The following is a 23408-nucleotide window of genomic DNA, read 5'->3' as shown; positions in this document are numbered from 1 at the left end:
TCAACTGTGACAAGGGGTGCAAACCTATTGCTAGTTTGTAAAGAGTAGGCATGCATGCTATTAAGATTGGCATTTACAGCTTTGTTTTTCTGTTTAACCTCTTCATTCTTTCTCTGACCAGACTTGTTTGCATGCGAGGAAGGGCGACTTATCTCAAGACCATTTTTTAGACATAGGGCATAGAGATAGTCACTGTCCAAAGTGATGTACCTGATTTCATTTTCCAGTTTTAGTACTCTGGATTGAGAGAGCATTAATTCATGTTCTTTATTTTTAAGCATTCTTGACTGGTTGCTTTGTTCTTCTTGTGTGGTTTTGGTTACAGCTTGGAGGTGCCGAAGTTCTCCGCACATCTTTTCATTTTCAGCCAACAGTAAGTCATTAGATGCTGCCCTAGATCTGAGTTCACATTTTAGCTTGCTTATTTCACCCACCTTCTTGACACATGAGTTACAGGCATTGAAATGATCATCTGTCTGAATAACTTTATCAGCCGTGCAAGTGGATTGGACAGTGATGCCCGAGGGCGATATCTCATGTTGCCTGCAGGAGACGTCCGGACTATGAGGCGAAGTCTGCAGGGAATTCGTTTGACCAATATTCGTTGAAGAAGGGGGAGAATGCAGCATTGGAGTACAAAATTCCTGAGACTCGGAATACTGAGAGGTAGGGGCTGCCCCAGCTCCTAGTGTGGTGCATGAGATGCATAGGAATGACTCATCATCTTCTTTACTTGACCGAGCAGGATCATGTGTGATACAGTTAATGTGGTAACAGCATTCACATAGCTGGCATTGAAGGGAGTCTACAGATGCATTTTTAAGGCACACAGGACAGGTCATGGGGTCATCTTTCTCAAGGTCAGACTCCTCAACTTCAGAATCTTTGCATCCCAGGTTTCTATTCTTGCACAACAAACAGGCGTATGGATGTTCGTCATTAGCAATCATGTCTTCCAGCTCCTCCGCAAGGAGATGTGTGCATGAGAAATGATACCAGTTATTACATTCGCAGCATTCAATAGTATCTTGGCATGCATGGTCTAAGCATGTCGGGCACAGAGTTCCTTTGTCAGAGTCATCACATCGACACGGACCATTGTATATAGATGGCGGGCATTTGATGCTAACTCCAATCACTTCAGGAATTTCTTCTTTGACAAATTTTGATAGTGCAGACGATAGTGGGCCAATAGGCATATCTTCTACTTTCTTCAACATTACTGGGAGGACTATATCTACGAATAACCTTATTCGTATCCCAGCGATCGAAATTTGGAGAGAAGGTTCATGTAATTCTATGGCAAATTCTTTCTGACTAGTTTTCTTTCCAGATTTTGATTTCAAGAATACAGAAATACACTCTTCATCTGGATTTTGCCCTTTCTTTGGCTTCACGAAGGCAAGATTTTTTGACTTTCTTATTTGCGGATCATCTAGACAGAGAAGGATAATTTCTCTAAAAGAGAAGAAAGCTTCACGACTGAAGGTAAGCGTAACTTCCTTTTCACCATTGCTGTGAGTAGCCTTGGAAGCAGCCTTGCAATGATCCATTTTCAGTAATGTTAAAGGTCGAGCACTTGCTAATAGTCTTACAATTAATTCTCAGGTAGAGGGGGAGGGGTATGTAATTTCAGGCTTTGATAGGGTTGGATAGATTGGGAGTACAGCAACAGGGTGACATGAGAACGCACCAGTAATGCACAGACAGATGTTACCTCTAAAGTCTAAATTATTGTCTTGCTCAAGTCGCTTGCTTCAATTTTCCAGGTTCAAATTTGAAGTTGAATCAAGTCTAGATGAGCCTAAGGTACCTCTAAATTTGGTCTAATTCTGACAGAATCTTGCTTCAAGGGCAGTAGAGTAGAGCCTTTCTACAAGTAGGTTGGAGTAAAGCAGCTGAAGTAGTTATATCCTGCTTGAGCTTGAGGGAGCGGAGGCTTTCCCGCCAGAACTAGTTGGCTTGTTTCAGGTAGATAGAAGAGTACACCACTATGGGCATGTGGGACCAAAGTGACCAGTGTGCCAGTCTCCACAATACAGCTCGCAGTTTGAGGCTAACAACGCAACATGTGATGACCACAAATCGAATGTTAACAAAAATATGATTATAGAATTCGAAAGACACCTAAATTTGCATCAGTATATTGGAAGAGATTGCCTACGGAGAAATTTGTCGAAGAAATAATCTCACCATAAAAAGGGAGAATAGTTATTGTTTGTTATGCTGTCATAAAAAAATAAAGATTAAAAAAAGGTTATTGAAAGTGGAAAAGGAGAGATTATTAAAAGCTAAAGAGAGATAAATATAGACAAATGTAAATTGATGTTGATGGAGAAAGATAAATAGGGAGCTGCGGAAATATATTTTAAAGATAAATAGATAGATAGATTGGTAGATAGATAGATAAATAGATAGATAGATAGATAGATAGACATATAGATAGATAGATAGATAGAGATAGGTAGATGGATGGATGGATGGATAGATAGATAGATAGATAGATAGATATATAGATGGATGGATGGATGGATGGATAGATAGATAGAAAGATAGATAGAAGAAAGGAAAATGTGAAAAAAATGAGGATGAAGGAAGGGCAAGGATATAAAGAAAAGAATATGGAGTGAGTGAGCGAGCGAGGGGGATGGGCGGGGTATATTAAAGTATTCACAATACCACCGTATACCCACGATCTACTTTATTTTGTACTTCACAATAGGAGCATAAACGTTTGTCACGATGGGGCACTATCATATTCATATTGTGAGAATTCTTCCTGAAAGATATCGATTAACATCAGACGTCAAGGACGTCGGCTTAGTTTAGTCTTTACGTTGATTGGATAATTCGATCTGCTGTTATCTGATGTGCGTATGCGAAACACCACACAGAGCATGTCTGATACACAGTAGTACAAGGTTGATTGTTTAATAATTCATCATTACGCAGGATATCAGAGAAATATATGAAAACCCAAGTTTGTTTGATTTAACTTTTTCACTCCATCAATATTTATAGTAACACGTCACCCCCTCTCTCTTCCTCTCACGCTTACTTTCTCTCTATTCATTTCCATTAATTATTAATGCACTGTTAAAAATACTAGTAATTTTACAAAGACAATTAAATCGTAAATTTACAGGATGTTAACTTTTTAAAACAGATGACACAATGATTTAACAAACCAAACGTATTTATGTAATGATATGTAACGTAGAATTTCAAGCTAAATGTAAAACAAAGTAAAATGTAATCATCTTTGTAAAAAAATACAGACGAACTATCGTGTGTTACGTTGATTACAGTGCATCTATCATATAGATAGTGTTAGTGTTTGTAAATTAACGGCAATTTCATGTTAAATGAATGCTAAAATTGTGTTTTTGTTTTTTAAAACAATTATCCAGTATTTTTGCATTTTTACAGCTCATCGTAATTTAACAGTTCATACTGTTTGTGAGTCCCAGCTGCAAAAACAGTGATTATTACTGGGACTCACTATTTTTAACAGTGTGGGCAAATTTGTTATATCTTCATGATTAGAGCGAATCCCCCCGGCCGCTTTTTGTATATAGATATAAATACCCGCCAATAATGACGATCTGCAGTGCTGCATGCCACAACAGTGATGGCGGAATCTGATCTTTTTTCAAAAGGATGGTCCAGGCTGGAGACATTTGTATCTCAATAAATAGAATAAAATTTACAAAGCAAAATGCTGAAAATTTGATCAAGATCGATCGGATAACAAATAACGAAGTTATTGAATTTTAGGGATTTGCATTATTCCGGTGAATTGTTCTAGGCATGTCTTTATGAAAATTCATTAGGTGGGTTGATGATGTCATATCCCTACTTGTTCTTTTGTATTTCATTATAAGAAATAAGGTTTATTCAAAAATCTTCTACCAAGAACTAAAACAATTGGATTGACAACTAATTAAGTGCATTAGTTATTTACTGCCGCAACTTATTTCATCATAATGGAGACACAGCATTTACACATGTATGAAAAAATGAAACATTTATGATTTCATGTAATAACATAAGAAAAAGGAAAGTGGGGACGTGACATCATCAGCCCACCTAATGAATATTCATGACGATGTGCATAATTGTTTTCACAAAATATCGATAAACTTTACAATTCAATAACTTCGCTATTTGTTATCCGATTTTAAAAATTGTCAGCATTTTGCTCTGTGAATTTTATTCTGTTTATTTAGATACAAATATTTTCAGCCCAGATCATCCCTTTGATAAAAAAGTAACCGACAGAGAGACAGGATCTGGGAGGGTGATAAGAGAACATAAATATATATGTTCAACATTGGGCCTAACTTAATTTTGTTTAGTGAGAATGCAAATTGTATATCAATTTATCTCCTTTGGAAATGGCGATTCAGTTGATATAATGATAAAACCATCTTGAACGGTCGTTATGTCCCTCAACTTTAACCATCCTTGTTTACGACAGATCCATTTCGTTGGGGTGTATATAAAATATAGACCAAAGGGGGGGGGGGTTATGGGGGGGGGGGGGAGAGTCATTACTATTGAAAAAAATCATTTAGTTAAAATTTCATTATCAGAAACAAAAAGAACGAATGGAAATCAGTGTTATTATGATAAATTCAAAATTCAGGTCCCTTAGAGATACATGCCAGGTCCTAAATCAGTGGTGGTCGATATGACTTTAGTATGATGTGTATATATTATATATATATATATAATATCAGGCAAAATAAAAAAACATAAAAAAAGAATTAACAATACTTGAATATTCGTTAATCTTTCACGAAAACATTTTAACATGTAATATTGCTAGTTTTCAAAGATGATGCTTGTTTGATCGAGGGGGAAAAATAGAGGCCTATTTTAATCAAATAATATCGTTTGAAAACGAGCAGAGTGATTTTGTACATCACGAAATCAAAACGAAAAAAAATCTCTAAAATTTTTTCTTCAAATCTTTACTGATACTCTTTTCTTTATTTTTTTGTTGATTAATTAAAGAAACAACAGATTGGATACATAACTTCAGGGTGAACGCTGTCGCTGTCCATCCACCGTATTTGCTGGGACAAGGGTAACAGTTTTTTCTTTTATGTTTTGTCCCATTCTCGATGATTGTTGCTGATGCAATTCGGATTTTTGACTTTTTCATGTTTAACATTAACAATATCTTTAATTTAGAGTTACAATGGCGGATGAGAGTGATCCAATTGACTTTAGAGAAAGGCAAGAAAATGAAGTAGAAGTTTTGAAAGCTATATTTATGGATGACTTTCAGGATAAAACTCGAGACCCCTCGGTATGTATGTTGCTTGACTGCTGTCACTAGTGTCAGTCCCATTCCAGCCTTTTCGCGTTTTATTATTAATCACGTTCCTGTCAGTATTCCAATAATGCGGTGGCGGGTGGTTAAAAAAGTAAAATATTGGTTCTTGTTGTTTTCCATGTTAATACATCACTTTCACGGGGCGGAATAAATATGTTAATAGCTAGTAGTAGATCTGCTTGTATGAACAACACATTATTCTTCCACTGACTCTGTCTCTGCTGTCATTTATTTTAAATCAATTTTTCATTCGATTAAAAATTAAGTTTTCTTTATTTTTATTTAGTTTATCTTTGAAGTTTGACTGAGACTTTGTCTTTGTGACTCACTGGTAGACGTATGTGTTTTTGTTTTCTTCTTTAAATTGCAATGAATATGAGTGATAGAGAGCAATCAGCAAAGTGAAAGTGTGAGACAATTTCCTACTCTAGTCCTAGTGAACACACAGGAGAAGTCCTTCATTTCCGTACCTGATGTGATGTGATGTGAAGTTTTTGTGCCTTCAAAATGCAAACGTGACTATAAAATTGAAGAATTTTCATTGAAATATTATTCAGTTCTTTATTACAGCAACATTGCATTGGTAATGCTTAAATCTCTCTTTTCAATGTCACTTCATCCATCATGGTGGTTCATTATCAAGCAAGGTCAGGGGTTTTATTATGTATATTCAATGATTAGTACCAAGAATATTTAGATCTACCTCTACTAGTATTTCTGATAACTTCTTTTAATTTGTATTCCAATACAGGCTATGCATTTCAAATAGTAAAGAAATAAGATATAGTCTGTGTAAAGTCTTTACATTTTTTTCTGTTTAACAGAGTAAACAGACTATTTCCCCTTGCGTGCTTGATGAAATTAAGGATATTTTTGTGAACATTTTTTATTTATTTTTACAGCAAGGTCTTGAGGTTCACCTTCATTTGATGCCTCAGCAGGGTATGAGCGGTAGCGGGGATGTCCATGTCATGGCTGATATGACTATCATCTGCCCTCCTAAATACCCAGACCAGTAAGTGATTACACTTATTTTACACTTGGTCTACACGCATGGCCCTGGGAAGCGGGGGTGCTGCGTGTATTATTTTCCTTAGGCAGCAACCCCATGAATTCTTGATGGTGTAATGAAATGGATGATTGTAACCAAAATGACCTACATTTGTTAAAGAAACCCCCTTTTTTTTCATGTCAAATTTCTCGGGACAAAAATGACCTTCATTTCTGAGTGAAACATTTTTTTTTTTTTTTTGCTTGTCAAATTGACATCAGCACCCCCAGTCAAAAAATTGTTCCCAGAACCCTGTCTACAAGCAGTTGGTCTACTTCTTAGATAGTCTAAAATCATATGGCTAAACCAATTTGGCTTGATATAAATTTGGTATGATACCTACTTAGTCTAATTTTCATTGAGTCAATGTCCAGATGAATTAATTTTCATTTCATCTACTCATCATTGAAACTTTATCATATGAAAAATTTATTTTGAAACAGTTTATCTATAGACCAGTGATGTTAGACCAAGTGTACATGTATATGAAATGAGATGGATATAGCCTAACTGGCAATTAAAGATATTTAGAGAAATTAAAATTGGCCTGTTTAAGAATCAATAATTGATATAGAAATTGTTACAGATATCAAGCAATGGCCCAGATTTACTGTTGGTTTAATATTCAAATTTAAAATTTTGGGTCCCGTATACTCTTCAAGAGTATTTGTTTTGATTTCCTTTGTTTTGTTTGATAGATTACCAACAGTTACAATAGAAAATGGCAGGGGAATATCAAAAGAAAAATTGAAGCAAGTAAAAAAGGAGGTGGATAGCAAGGCAAAGAAACTGCGTGGTGAAGTAAGTAAAATTTTGTTTCTTTTAGGAATTTAATGTAAAATTCTGCTGGTAATTGAACAAAAAAATAATAAATGTAAGAATTAAAAAAAATATATTTCAAAGAACATCAAAGGAAGCTCTTTACCTTTATGTCACCAAAGTAATCTATTTTCGTGGACATAAAAGACGGTCGGATGAATTGGGAGTATACACAATAATTTGGACAGGAATGTTATTTTTTCACAAACAAATTGCATTTCATAACCTAGTGGGAGCTGCTCCTGATCAGAGATACTTTCCTTTGGGGGAATTTAGTTACTATTTGAATGAGGCTAAATAATGTAATTTTTGATCAATTGTAAAATGTCGTTTTTCAGTTGGTCCCTTGCAACATGCAAAATCAGTAAGTTGCTTTCCATTTAATTTGACAAAAATGGGGGATGGAATGAGAGAAAGGGAATGGAGGGGAGAGGTAAAGAAGAGAGGGTGGGGTAGAAACTGAAAGAGGGAGGGAATGGATGGGAGAGGGGTAGACAAAGGAAAGAGAAAGAGAGAGAGAGGTCTTTACAGACGTAAAAGGGAGTCAAGTCATACTTGTTTTTACTTACTTTACACTATTAACTTCTTCCTTTTACATGTCTCACCTCCCCTGAAGGTAATGATATTAGAGCTAGCACAGCACGTCCAGCAGTTCTTGCACAGTCATAACGTGCCTGGCCCAAAGTCTTTCTATGAAGAGATGATGAGCAATCAGAAGAGAGCAGAGGAGAAGGTGGAAAGAGACAAACAGAAACAACAGGAGCTCAGAAAGAAAAGAGAAGAGCGAGAGGTGGGTTATTCTATTCTATGAATTCTAGAACTACTGCTATTCACTTCTCTTGTCACCTTCATATCTTTTACCATTTCATCTATTGGAGGCATCTCCTTAGAAAATATTTTTATGCATCATCTTTGATGATATAATCAGCATAATGATGATGATCATAATTAATATAATCATCACATAATGAATGATGATGATTTAATAGGATGATGATAATGATGGTGATATTGTTGATGATGATGGTAATGACGATGATTATGGTGATGATGATGGTGATGATGATGGTGGTGGTGGTGGTGGTGGTAGTGGTGATGATGATGATTATGATGATGATGAGGAGGAAGAGGAGGAAGAGGATGGTATTGATGACAGTGATGTTGACAATGATGATGTCAACGATGATGATGAATGTTAGATAGGTTATTGACGTCAATAATGAGTATAATTATGTTTTTCTAACTAATGGGTTGAATGCCACTCCTTTATACCATACAGTCATCGACAGTGAATATATAATTAGTATGGTTGTAGAACTGTAGGTGCAGATGTCTGCCCAGTTGTATTTGTCATTGTATATAATTGAGAAAATATGAGTTTTTCATTTCACTTTGTTTAATTTTCAATTTTTTTTAATCATCATTTTAATTGCTTGTAAAATATTACAAAGATATGAGAAGTTCAATCAAGTATCATATATAGTGTTCATGAAATTTTACATGAAGTGCAAAACTCTTTTCTTGAAACATTCTTTCCTTTTGAAATGTAGAGATTGGAAATAGACATAGAGATCCAGAGAAGGCAAGATGCAATGAAAGAGCTGAAGAAGAGGAAAGACCTTACAAAACAGGTAAAATTATCAACAACATGCAATTAACAGGATTCTCTCTAAAATTGAATCATCACATAATTTTTTGCAGCATAAGATTGCACTGTATTTGGAGAGGGAGTTTAAGGGCCCTCAAGTGACAAATCATGGAGAAATAGAATCCAGGATTTTATATAAGGCTTATTTACTTGCACAGTATAATCTGTCTGTCATGCATGTATTAGGCCAATGCGATGTAAGATTGGACAGCATAAATTTGACCGAACTCTGGATCGTCGTTTACTTTGAGTTGTCAAAATTCCGAACAATCCATGTCCCAGCAGATCTGATGTTTGCTAGCTTGAATAAAAATCCTGTTTTTCCACATGATTTTCCAGTTGAGTGGCCCTTTGAAAAAATATGTTTTTTCTTTATCAAGTGCTATCCATGTAAATTGCTTTCATTGAGCCTTTAGGTCTAAATTACAAAGAAAGTTTGATCAGCCCTGAAACCATGGTTTTAAAGCCAAGTTGAGGAATAGGCCCTATTCTCTTTGACTCACAAAAATAGCGTTTAATGATGATATATACGTCAATACAGAAAGGATATGTCTCTCACCCACAGAGATCCTGATAAAAACAGTGTTTGTTTTCTCTTAAAGTGATTGGTTAACATTGGTTTGACTTTAAAAAAATCTGAGCTAGAAGGTCACACTTGTCACCTGTGTCTGTGATATGTTACAAAAATGAAGCCCAGAAAAAATTGCGTTCGAAAATAATTATTTAGTGCTTCAAATATTGAAATATAAAGTGACCGAAAACACCATCTTAATTTCATCCCATACACTTATGTGTACTATTTAGGTGTCTATAAGACGCCTATTTACAAAATCGGGGTTTGCCTTGTAGTTTTAGCTTTTCATTCTCAATAATGGTAGTTTTCAGGGTTTATTAGTTCTAATACATGCACTTGTACACATGTTTCATCTTGATTTGAGAATTTTTTAAATCGGCTGCTCACAAAGTTAAACAATACCTTTAAAGCATGTGCATGAATAATTTATACTTTATAAACTGTGTTTATGATAAGGTAGTTGACAAAGATTAGTAATTGATCATAGGTTTGATTTTTATTATTATTATTATTATTATTATTTATTCGGCAAATAATATCCAAAAATACATTTCAATGTATACAATACACAATAAGAAATATCAACCAGTGGAACGCCAGGGACAGAAAAAGTTAACTTAATTACTGTGGCATGAAGCCTCCTGTCCCAATTCCAATGGTTGATTTACAATATATATTAATAACTAAACAATAATAAAATACTCATAATTATAAAGGGGTGTAGCATGCGATTAATAAAATATATAAATAAATTTAGTTACTTGTAACTGAAAATGAGTAGAAATGACGGGGAAAGAGAAGAAAGCTGAATGAAGGTGACAAAAAGAAAGGAAAGGAGAGAGTGGGAGAGAGAGAGAGAGAGAGGGGTGGGAAAGGAAAAGAAAAAGTGACACAGGCAAAGGAATTGATGTGAACGCACCCAAAATGGTACAATAATACTTAAAATAAGACTTAACTTCTAGGGAATTAAACACTAAACAATTGCTAAGGGAATAAACACTTAACAACTCGTTTAAATCGGGCGCTGGTGGAGGTAACGCCCAAGTGCTACAAGCCATCTCGATAAGGAAGTCTCGACCACCCCCGTGCGCAAGGACTCGGGGAGCTCATCCCAGAAATTGATGAAACGAATGCAACAGTTGAATCAGAAAGCATCCAACAGATTTGTGCGTATTCATGAGCTTATAGAGCTGCCTAATAATCTCAAGTATGCTATTTTTTTTACTTCTGCTTACAAATCCAGGATTCTGATGACAGCAAAGAATCGAGAGAAAGACACAACTCTGATCCTCCGGGTAGTCAGTCCCCGACTAGGAAACGAGTCGATAGTGGGTCACTAGATGGCTCCGACTCCAGCTCACCCCAATCAAAAGGAAAGTGGCAATTTGATATGGTGGACAAAGGAGGGGATACAAGGATACGAGCAAGGTTGGTAGACAAAGGCGTCTTAACCAAATCAAGGAAGGTGGAAGTATGAACATTAGTTCATTGTCTGATCACCTGGGTAAATAATTACTTGAAAAATGTTGCAAAAAAACGTTCACAAACATATCATTAATTTCATCACATATGCGAGGGGAAGCCAGTGGCCCCTGTTCAAAGCCTGTATGGATAGCAGAATTCAGAAGTTAATTGTTTAAGTCAATCTCATCACCCAAGTGGATTTGAGTAGAGAAAGTTGAACAGCATAACACTGAACATTTAATAGAAATTGAATGTGATTGAGAAGGTTTAGCACTTATAACTTTAATAATAATAATAATATATAGCATTTATGAGGCGCCGATTTATCTAGTTTCCTATTCAATGGCGCACTATATATTACCCCCGCTGTAGCTCTAGCTGCTAAAGGCGCTTGGTGCATTCAAGGTACCCATTCACCTCACCTGGGTGGAGTGCAGCACAATGTGGATAAATTTCTTGCTGAAGGAAATGCGCTGTGGCTGAGATTTGAACCCACACCCCTCTCATTGAAAGACGAGATTCATAACCACTAGACCGCATTGCCCCCACTTTAAAAAAATATATTTGGCAACTTAAAAAAATCAACATCAAAATCATTTACAATCACAAAGTAGAACAAATAATGACCCAGGACATAAAAAAAGCAACCTATGCTTGTTGGCGTGGACATACAGTTCTACAACCCATTCGTTAAAAAATGTCCCACAATATCATAATATTTCCTTTATGTGAATGTGCTCATTACATTTTTTTATTCCTCTGTGTTACATAGGACATTTAGTGCGACGAACGCTTCCAGACAACTCATTGAGACTTCACATCAAAACAGCCACAGAAAGGCGAGACTTGTTAGACAGCTGAGCGGCGGAAAGAAGGACCATGTCACTATTATCAACTTCCACACCAAAGGAGATAGGAATGTCCACAAAGGAAGATTACTTGGTGAGTTTTGTGACTCAATAGTATACATTATACAAAATATAGTTGCATCGTAGAGAGCTAAATCTGTGACCTCGCTGCATAAAACATAGATTTAAAGGTAAATGCTAGTTTTGGTAACGATATCAAAATGAGTTCGTACAGAATCCAATGAAATGACCACCAAAGTGTCTGTTTGTATAAATAAAACGCATGTGCCAAAGAATTCTGGAAGAAATTGTGTAATTGCTGAGAAATCGGCAAATAAGCACAGGATTCGCTTATCTGTGTTGGAGAAGTTCAGTCTGAACATTTTTCAGCGTAGATTTCAAGATTTCACAAAGTTCAGTTTATGTAACTGTACCAGATCTAGATCCTCGATGATATACTGACAATTAAGCCTGGTTTTACAGACTTTCTCATGAAATCAGTGTTTACTGCAACTACTGGAATTTCTCTTTAATACTGATTTTGTCACCAATAGTAACTGCTATAGATATCTTACTTCTGATTAGTTGTTCATGCACATATTTCAATTCTATTTATTTCATGGTTTATTAAAAACATGAGTTGCAGCAAAACAACTTAATTGGCAACGTATACAATTTATAGATTCATTACATGTTATAAGCATTAAAAGTGGTCACATTTGTAAATACTGAAATAAGAAATGTGTAATGTTGTTGTTGTCATATCAGGTTTCAACCCAGAAGGGAGCAGTGTCTATGCAGGCATGGACGCTCATTCAGGTGACCTTCTAACTATCCGTGAATGGGTGATAAAATGGAAGCACGGGAAAGGAAGAAAACCTCTACCAGACGAAGAACAAGCAGCAGAAGCTTGCCTTAAACAGGTAATATGCCAATGATACATTGAGGTGTTGTGGCTCAGTAGATACGTCTCCTGACTTTAACTCTTAATGTGCCATTCACTGTAATCAGCGAGTGCCACTTTTTTTCAAAGAGTCTATATTTAAATGTTTTATTTATAAAACAAGAGAATCACTCATGATACAATAATGTTAAACCTCTTGACCATAAGCCGAACTGAACGATGGAATCACTCATGCATGCGATGCACTCCTCAAAATGCAATAGGCATAACAATAGCTGTATGACCATTGCACAAAAATGTGTTCGGGGCACTCCAGTGGATGCACAGATATGTGTTCATGGCACGTTAAGGGTTAAACAACAAGCTGTCGGATTCAATACCAACCACGGCACCTGTGTCCTTTGGCAAGGCATTTATCTATATTTGCCACTCTACACCCAGGTGTAGTATACGTGTTCCCAGTAAGAAGGAATTTCTTGAATGTTTGATCACTCGATGAGGGTAACCATGCTAAAGCTTGGGTAATAGCATACATTGCTTTTGGAAACATTTTATTGAGCACTTTCTTTACATTACATGTTATTGTTAAAGATGCTATATAAATCATATGTATTATTATTATTAGTAGTAGTAGTAGTAATAGCAACTTCTGCAAGAATACCATTATGCAGGGCGCGACAAACCCGCTTGCCCGGGGCAAGTGAAAATGACGCGCGGGCAAGCATTTCTCAAAGTCAATTGCCCGATCGGGCAAGTGGTTGTTTTGGAAATAAAATATCAGTAGACCCTCTATATTTCAATATCTTTTGGATAATCACAACTATCTCTCAGATTATGTCAAACCAGTAAAAAAACAGTGGAAACTGATGTAAAATCAGCGCCAATTACCAATAATTTATCGCCAGGTACCTCGTTCGAAAAACCGTGCCATCGCATCTTACTTTTTATGTGTGCAATGACTGCGCATGTGCTACATGAGCAATTTGCAGATGCTCACCAAAAAAAAAAACACACCATAAGTGGCTAAAATTTCACATTTTGCAAAAATCCATGATGACCATCTATTTTCCATATTACCTTGAAATTCTTTTGATTTAGTTGGAAACTACTGAAAAAATGACGAATATTCAGCTCTTTCTTGACCTTGATTTATGATGATGTTACACTCGGTAAATGTTTTTTATTACTGTGGTCCCACATGTAGACTTTCATGTTGACCAAGTGTAAAACGATCAAACGATACGATCAATGCTGCAACACCATGAAAAAAAAAACCATGAAAGTCTACAAGCGGGACTACAATAAAAAAAATATTGACCGAGTGTAACATCATAAAATGATGAAGAAAAGACAAGAGAGAGGTGAATATTCTTTATTTTCTTGATAGTTTCCAAGTAATAAAAAAAAAAAATCAAGGAAATATGGAAAATAAATTACCATTTCATGGATTTAAAGATGCAAAATGTGAAATTTTAGCTACTCCACTTTTTTTTTTTAACATCATAAAACGATCTTTTTCAGAGTCAATAAAGAGCTGAATATTTTTCACTGGCTTTCTTTATAGTTTCCAACTAAATCAAAACAATTCTAAGGAAATACGGCAAACAGATAACCATTTCATGGATTTAAAGATGCAAAATATGAAATTTTAGCAACTTTTGGTGAATGTTTTTTTTAACCTTAACCCTAATTCTCCCGGGGGGGGGGGGGGGGCATTATGGCCCCCCCCCTCGACAATTTCCGCGATATATCTGCTGCGCAAAATTTTTTGACCTCGCCGCTCACTGACTTTTTACTTTCAAGTCTCGCAAAAATTTTGAGACCAAATTTGTGACGCCCAGGTACGTGGTTACGACATTACGCAACATTATGTAAGTGCATGTCAGACCCAAAATTGCTCATAAACGTGATTTTATGTACAAATCCAATGCAAATTGTGTATTTGGCCAAAATTCATAAATGTATCATTATTTCTACTTCTAATGATTAAACTTAATTCATTTTGCCTTGTTTATGATCAGAATTAAGTCTGGAACGATTTCCATTGAAAAAATAAGAAAAAACAAAAAGTAAAAAAACAAAGAAATACATAAGAAATTTAAAAAACAATAAAATACATAAGAAATTGGTCTTGGTACCAGAATTTTTTTCATTCACAATTGTTAGGAATACTAAAATGAATATCTTTACCAAAAAATAGCATTCTAGGAGTTTTATTTAGTGAATCAGAGCAAAAAGTATGATTTCATGAATAAATTAGCATAATTAATTCATATAAAATAAAAATATATGAATTCAGTGAAATTTACCAATGCAACTGCGTAGATTACGTCATTCTCTACCATCATGCAAATTTTCGTTGTGATCGCGCAATCCACGGCTGAGATCTTAAGGGGGGGCCATAATGGCCCCCCCCCCCCGGGAATGACAAGAATCAAAATACCCCGGGAGATTGAGGGTTAAATTAAGCCCCATTTATAAATAGCGAAAAAAATCAAAATAAACTTAATGACTCAGGCCTACGTTGCTGAAAATAAACTTTTAAATGTGTGTTCTTTTATACTGTACATGATTCTCAATTGTTGTTATTTTGTATGAAAAAAAAAAAAAAGAGTATAGTGCCGTCATAATAAAAAAAAATTATAAAACAAATAGGGCAAGCAGTTTTTTTTTGTAGAGGCCTGTATTATGGTTACTCTCTATACAGGTGCATAAATATTACCAATACTAGTTTAAAGGTCAAGTCCATCCCAACAACAAGTTGCAAGTTATTCAGATTTGCTCACCAATCCCCAAATTCTTAATGCATTCTAGATGATTTTGATTCTGGTACATAATGTGTGTGAGAGATGTTGCAGCTTCACAGAAGTTTGAATACTACGTAAATATATTCTTTTGCAGAATCATGAAGATGAAGATGGTATCCATTTCATGTTGATTTTGATCATTTCATGAGTAGATTTAATTAAAGCTTTTTATATTTGATCTTTAGTGTGCTAGTGTAGAACAGGAGCTTCTGTCGTTACTTCGTCTGGAACATGCAAACATTGTCCATTATCTTGCCATTAACTACAATAAAGGAAAAGAAGATATAAATGTTCAGGTAAGTGTATATTATAAAATAATACACATCGTAGAGGGATATAGTAAGAGTTATACCCAGGAGGTACCTTTAGAACAGTTCTAACGTGCCTGAGGCATAACTGAGGGCATTTGGACTGTTTCAAAGGAGTGTGTAATTATTATAATGCACGAGCAAGTGATGTGCATTATTTGTTTTATAAGATAGTGATGTGGATCCTTGTTATATGATAAACCATCCTCATCACAAAACTATGATCGTTCATTACACTTTACTAATGACTGCTCATCACCAGTCATTAGTAAATCTATGCGTTAGGCTAAATAAGTGACTGGTCACATGCGCATGTGCAACCAATCATATCATTAGGATTGACTTCATCATTTTATTGTCTATTATGATTGTATAAGTGCCTTTTATTGGTTTTCATAAAACTTGTTATTATGGAGTATTTTTCTTTTTTATTATCCTATTGAAATTATTCCCACGATTTTCTGTCTAGATTCTGATTTGATGCCTCACGCAATTTAGAGGAAGATACCAATTTGATGATAAATGCAGAGTTACATATATGAATGAATCATTCACTTTCAATGGAAATAAATGGCGTACATGATATTATATGGCTGGCTTCTTCTCTTGATGATTACAGACTCTTTTCCTGTTTGTTTACAAATTACAATAAACTGAAAATCAGTCCACAGCCCTTTTCAAATTAATATGAAATACAGTCACATTTAAATACCACAAATACTTTATAATTTGATGTTTGTGACTATGTACGTTTTGCAGAAGATGTAGTCTGCTCGGGCAGTAATCGTGAGTAGTGTCTGTCATCAAAACATTGTTGTTTTTCTGAAGAACTACATGTTTATGCAGATGCTGGAAAATGCATTTATTTGTTTATATTTATTATTTTCATCATCCAACACATTACTCAACATGAAACTTGTACAATTACTATGTCTTAGCTTCCTGAGCAATATTTAATTTTCAACATATCTTTGAGTCCCTTTATCATTCACCCTATTTTGAAGCCCCATATGCTCTTTTTCCAAAAAGCTTCTAATGGAGTTTGTCGGTGGAGGAAACCTTTCGCAGAAGTTGGAAAACGTGTGCCTTACGTCCTTTGATCTCTTGAGGGAGTATGCCATCGACCTTCTCAATGCATTACAGTACCTACACAGCCATGCCGTGGTTCACAAACAGCTACGAGCCTCGCAGGTCTATGTAGATTGCGATGGGCGGTTACGGGTTGCTAACTACAGTATGTGCAAGAGGTATTACTGGTTACGTTGCTCATTCTAAAATCATCGAGACATTATCAAAGCAAGTGAGGGAAAATAGTATAAAACCTCTTCTGAATGTGGAGGTTGCATGTAAAGGGAATTTTTCTTAAAATTATGCAAAGGGAACTGAAGACCAATTTTTGTTAAGCTGTGGAAGAAATGTCAACAATTTTCATCACATCAATCACATTAATTGCAATTTTTGTTATTAATGAGATTGATTCATTGATATATTATTTATCATCCTCCTGATTACAAGATATTTGTTATAAGATTTTGTACAAACATTCGAACCAATATATAAAACAAAACGTAGCTGGGGTTTCTTTGGAAAATGATGGAATAAGATGGTGTTTTATCAACGTTTGTTGTCTGACAAGTTGTAAGCTCTGGGGTCCGTTGCAGAAAGAGTTGCGTTTAAACGCAAGTCAAAAAATCAATCGCAAGTCCCAAATGCGCGCTGTTGATTGGTTGAAAATCAAGTTGCGTGTGATTTTTAGAGTTGCGATAAATTGCAACTCTTTCTGCAACGGGCCCCTGGTAACATTCCTTGATTTTGATTGGGTGAGAAGCACTGTTGTTTGACTATTACTATGGGAACTGTCGGATAATGATATCTTGCTGATGCAGAAAACTTTCATGAAACAGTCCTCGGGTCACAGTATGACATTTTGGTTTTATAAAAGTTATAAGCTTACTTTGCTTTGATATGTGTAAGTTGAATTGTCATTTTTAGTGGAAATTGATGTTTTCAAAAGAATTCTGCATATTGAATAAATATGGTATGAATTCAATATTAACAACATAAATTGAAGATGAACTTCAATACCAAATTTATACATATCAATATATAAAGAAGCAAATGAAGTCATTAGTAAAAGGGGACCACAAAACAGCAATGACTGCCACTGCTAAAAAAAAAATGTGGCACCCTGTACATAATATAACACGTCCAAATACATGTGTATTATGATATTCAAGGGTGACAAACTTTGAGGCATGATTTCCATCTTTGTGGAATGTTTCATTCCTGCAACTGACCCTCTTTGATTTTATTTACATTCTTTCAAGGTTGAATGAGCTTGCTCAATCAGTGAACGAAGGAAAACAGACTGTGAGATTCAGTGACGATAGAACGTATGGTGGAAGAGGAGGAAAGAAAGGAGACGTACTTGATCTGGTAAGACAGATTAGAAGCTCTTTGGATGAAACCAGTTATTGCCAATTTGAATGAATCTTTTGGCTTTGCATAAAAAATCAGCTAATCCACACGTTATGAGAGAACATGATGAGCTTCCATTTAAATATTCAGCTTTGATCAGTCACATCTTAGTATCCACTGTAGCCTTCAGGATCAGTGGTCAGTAAACCTTCAAAATAATAACTACAAAGTTGCTTTAAATTCTCCTGTTCAATATAAGACTACTTTGACTGCCTCTGTTCCTTGTGTTTGTAAATTATTATGCAATTGTTTTATTTCATATGTACCATGATCCTATTGATAACTTATATTTTGTAAATATGTAAATCATATTTTCCAGGGACTGTTATTGCTAGGTTTATTGCTTGGCACATCAGATGTGCAATACCCATGTGAAGTGCCACAGGATCTTCCATTAGATCTACAAGATTTTCTGAAAAGGTAAACAAATGTTCTTCCTGTTATTCTTTGAAAATATACTACTATACTTGTAATCATTCATAGGTAAAAATATGATATTGTTTTTTTTTGTCTTGTCTAGTTTAGCGTAGCGATGTAAAGAAACTGTAAGTAATTGTATTACACTTCAAAGGATCACCTTGTTATGTGAAGGTTTGAAGGTTTATTTAGACACAATGATTGAATTTATCATGTTTCATTTTGATTATTTATTATCAAATAAATGAGTTGTCAGTTATAAGTGGGGAGAAGTGACGTCACCATGTTCACATAATTTACATTTTGACAATGGTCTCTGTACCAAAAATAATTAATCAGTTAAATGTCTTTTAAATTATTATATTCTTATGTCTTGATAATTATAAATTCTTTGCCATTTTCACAGGATTTATATTTTGATTTCTTGTGTCTTTAATTGATTTTACTTTTTCTTGATACACTTTCTTCATGTACATGTAGGTGTATAGACATAGATGAAAGGAGTCGTGCTAACGTCCAGTCTTTACTTGATCATCCATTTATCAAACCAACACTAACAGACAATCCTGATCCTCCCAGTGTATCATACAGTGAAAGTAGAATGCAAGGTCAGATTTTAGAAAATGTTAAGTTTATTTGCTATATATCCGGTCAGCTTACTACTCACAGTAGCTATATCAAATAAGGACACCAGCCCTCGACTGGCAGCCAATCAGGTCATTGAGTGATAATTGGGGCTGTTATCGACAACATCTTTATCGCTAGTCCTGTCGATAATCACCTGTTTTTTTACCACTTAGCGATATCGATAACCTTTCTCTCGTTGTCGATAAAACCCGCTATAATGTAGGGACACAGTGATTTTACGCGATTTCACTGAATTCACGGAAACAGCCCTTTGAAAGAGGCTTTTCAAACTAAAATCACGGAAAACATATTTTTCCTCAAACTGCACAGAACAGCAACAGAAATTACTCCAAAATTTTAACAAAATACTAGCCACAAAACACGATCTCACCCCCACTTCGCTATTTTTATAGCGAAGTGAGGGTGAGATCGTGACAATCCAAACATTGTGACTGCACTCGACTCCATCCGATCGAATCGAAAACATCACAAGCGCAAGCTCAATTTTAGCAAAGTACCAACTAACGTAGAAAGCAGCTAGCACACAGCCGTGTGTTGCTGCCCTATATGTTCAAAGCTGGCGGATAGGCGAAAGACGTTGACTGCTCAGAACGATGTCCAAAAAGCCCCAAAATTATCGAGAAAACTTCATCCAACCCTAAAATAATGCTAATAAGTGAAAGGTGAGGATGTATTTTTGCTGAATATGTTTGTTTAAAGTTGTTATTATGTAGTCATTTACAGCCGATGAACGTGGATTTTAAAGCGTTCTTGGTACAGCGGCAGATACAAATTTTGACCTACGTGAGTATGTAACATCGCTATAATGCATACAAAATGCATATTGATCATGTTCTTTTGTTGATAGTTATTGATATTGGTAAGATATTTTTAGCATGATATCGATACCAGCCCTAGTGATAATAACAATATCTCATATTGACCCAGGTTATGCACTTCAGCTTTATCAACTGGGGGGTGTTTCACAAAAATTTAAGTATGACTTAGAGTCGCACTTAAATGCCGACCCGTACATGATATGAAATGCGCAATCTTATTGATCAATACGCAGTAGTGCGCATCCTCTTGCCATGATCTGACCAATGCGGTCACGCCTGTAATAACGCATGCAACTAGTCCTTTAAGTTTGACTTAAAAGAAGTCATACTTAAATCTTTGCGAAACACCCCCCCCTGGTCTTCCAATGGGCCCTACATAACATAACATATTATTATTATTACCCCTCCCCATTGTAAAATGCTGGGTGCCTGGCTAGATGCCAGAAGGTCCTATACTAGTTTTAAAAGTCTTTGGTATGACTCGGCCAGGGATCGAACCCACGACCTTCTGTTTATGAGCTGTGCGTTCGAGCACCGAGCCATCGTGCCCGGTAAAGTATAATATAGTGATGACAAAACTAGATTTAGATGTGTACAATATGAATCAAAATATTTAATATCTCATAAAATTCTATTTAGATTTTGAAGGCATTTTAGATTGAACAGATAGTATAAGGATGATGATGAATGCTCTTTGAAGGTGTGACATATACTGTAGTACAGTGAAGCAAAAGGATTGCTTTTGCTTTATTTTATTTTTTATATATATATATATATTTTTATTTCAGTTCATTTTGTTTATTTTCTCACCAACATAAAACAATATACAATATGTACAAGAATGAAAATAACATTTATAAGAGAAAAACAGAAACTAGTGGAAAGTTTAATAATAATATTCCGCATTTACATAGTGCTTAACACATCGGAACGACGTCTCTAAGCGCTTTACAGATATATTATTACCCTGGTCATCGGATCCTTGCATGCCCGCATACAATGTATGCACCTTTTCCACTCCCTGGGGAGCATTCCAACAAGAGTTCCAAGACTCAATTACTAGGCATACTACATAGGCATTTATACAAACTTGTGAGTTGTAGCTCCCAGTGAAACAAGGTATAAACTTTTCTCTCACAGAGGAGGATGCTGCCCTGGACTTTCCTGGCGTTCCCACGGCTGACATCAATCTGGGTGTGTCGAGGCTTCAGAGTGAATTCGAGTTCTTAAACCACCTGGGTAAAGGTGGATTCGGAAGTGTTATCAAGGTATATATGTGACATACAGTCAGACCTGGGGGGTGTTTCATAAAGCTGTTCGTAAGATACGAATGACTTTACGCACAACTGGTAATCCTTTTTTGTGCTATGTGATATCCCTATGTAATTGAGTTATGACCTAAGAACATGTTCCAGTCGTGCGTGAAGTCGTTAGTAACTTTACGAACAGCTTTATGAAACACCCACCTGTCTTATTAAGGCCACCAAAGTGAAACAGAAAAGCAACCACAATGGGTGATTTCAAGTTCAGTCTCGACCTTTTGGTGTTTGCGTCAATTTTTACACGATTATAACACCAAACATAAAATGAAGATGGTCCCGAAAAGTCACTCACTAGTTGTTGAGATGTCAATAATGTGATCTGGATCAGTTTTGCAAACTCTGAATAAGTTTTGGAGCTAGGGGAAGCAATCCAAATTTCAACACCAACACCAAGGCCAACACCGGACTTGAAATCATCCATTAGATGGTCATATAGACCGGTCATTTAGCACAGTTTCCTTTTTAATGGGAGACAATTTTGGTAGCCACAAAGACAGATTTGACTGTAATTGGATGATTGGACTCTACCGTGTGAGTAAAAAAAAACTTGACACCTCACAAACCCTTAATTTAAAGAGAAAATATTTTATAAACGCATGATAATTATATAATATATGGCCTGAAAAAGTGTTCTCTCAAATGATTTGATACCATATTCATGTGATATCTGTTAACGCTTGGATGATCAGGAGGTATTCTTTGCAGTGATGTAAATTTTGATTTGCGCCAAAGTATTAAAGGCATGACTGCAATGAATGAATCCAGATGTCAATGGTGTCATAATCCTACAAGGGTTGCATCAAAATCCCTTTCAAAACACCTTTTCAATAAATTACATTTTGGTTATTAAACACCTTTTTAGTATCAATTCTCAAGTTAATTTCATTTAAAAGGGATTTGCAAATATGTCTGCTAACTCATAGAGGATTATGACATCATTGACATCTCGACTCAGTCATTGCAGTCATGTCTTACTTTGGCGCAAATCAAAATTTACATCACTGCAAAGAATACCTACTGATTATCCAAGCGTGAAGACATACCACATAAATATGGTATCAAATTATTTGGGGTTTTCTTAAATTGGGGATATGTGAGGTGTCAAGTTTTTTTTGTTTACTCACATGGTATATGAAGTAAGAAAAGAGAAGTAGTCAAAGTAAAATAAATCAGGCTTGACCCTACTCATCCACATCATCTTAATTATAAAAACATTTGGTCTAACTTTCGTATATGTGTACCTAGGTCCGCTTGAGCTAGAAAGAGACAATGTTTTTACCCCAAATTCTATCCACCTTTTCAATGCTATTGCTAATATCCAAGAACTGAAACCTAATATTACCCCTAATATGATATTTCTAAAATAATTATATTATTTTGCCCCGATTATAAAATTTATTTCTTAAGCAAAACATCATTCATCATTGAATCTTGAAAAAAAATGCCCACATTCTAAATTCATTAGTTATAATTTATTATCACAAGACATTAGTATTTTGTTGGTATTAAGTTGATTATTTTTCCTGACATGTAATTGTCATCTCATTAAATCACATTTATATACCAGTACTTCATTTCTTGAAAGACAATTGTATTTGTATTATACCAGTGAATAGCTAGTTGTGCACACAGGGATAAAGACTCGCACTTGATCATTCCTTGTAGGTTCGTAACAAGCTTGATGGTAACCTGTATGCTATCAAGAAGATCTTACTCAATCCCAAGAGCAGGGAACTCAACAAGAAGATCACCCGAGAGGTCAAGCTACTCTCAAGGCTCAATCATGAAAACGTTGTCAGGTAGGTTTTCATAAAATAGAAATGGGCTGATATTTGTAAAAACCTTAATGAATCTAGTAATCACCTAATTTTGTTCTACAGACGATGTTGTTAGGTGATAACTAAACTTATTCAGGTTTATAAGTATAGGCCCTGGTTTCATAAAGATTTAAGTGTGAC

At 35.4% G+C, this 23408-nt stretch overlaps 1 protein-coding gene across 2 annotated transcripts in view; it reads left to right on the top strand.

The window, feature by feature from the left end:
• The first annotated feature begins 5104 nt into the window (after positions 1-5104).
• The window catches only part of LOC129264312 (eIF-2-alpha kinase GCN2-like), a 56169-nt gene continuing 37865 nt past the window's right edge, over positions 5105-23408 (top strand). Inside the window, exons 1-15 of one of the 2 annotated variants that reach the window (XM_064102917.1) lie at positions 5105-5317; positions 6247-6359; positions 7094-7196; positions 7831-8004; positions 8765-8845; positions 10680-10864; positions 11673-11842; positions 12517-12671; positions 15645-15755; positions 16797-17014; positions 18095-18203; positions 18565-18665; positions 19143-19270; positions 21269-21396; positions 23116-23249. In XM_064102917.1, coding sequence (XP_063958987.1) covers positions 5207-5317; positions 6247-6359; positions 7094-7196; positions 7831-8004; positions 8765-8845; positions 10680-10864; positions 11673-11842; positions 12517-12671; positions 15645-15755; positions 16797-17014; positions 18095-18203; positions 18565-18665; positions 19143-19270; positions 21269-21396; positions 23116-23249 — 2021 coding nt within the window. In that variant the 5' untranslated portion in view covers positions 5105-5206. The remainder of the gene's footprint in view (positions 5318-6246; positions 6360-7093; positions 7197-7830; positions 8005-8764; positions 8846-10679; positions 10865-11672; positions 11843-12516; positions 12672-15644; positions 15756-16796; positions 17015-18094; positions 18204-18564; positions 18666-19142; positions 19271-21268; positions 21397-23115; positions 23250-23408) is intronic. The other variant, XM_064102918.1, reaches the window with a different exon arrangement.

The sequence above is a fragment of the Lytechinus pictus genome, chromosome 7, assembly GCF_037042905.1.
Source record: "Lytechinus pictus isolate F3 Inbred chromosome 7, Lp3.0, whole genome shotgun sequence".
Classification (NCBI taxonomy): domain Eukaryota; kingdom Metazoa; phylum Echinodermata; class Echinoidea; order Temnopleuroida; family Toxopneustidae; genus Lytechinus; species Lytechinus pictus.
Note: the sequence above shows the minus strand (reverse complement) of the source record. Positions and strands in the feature narration are given on the sequence as shown.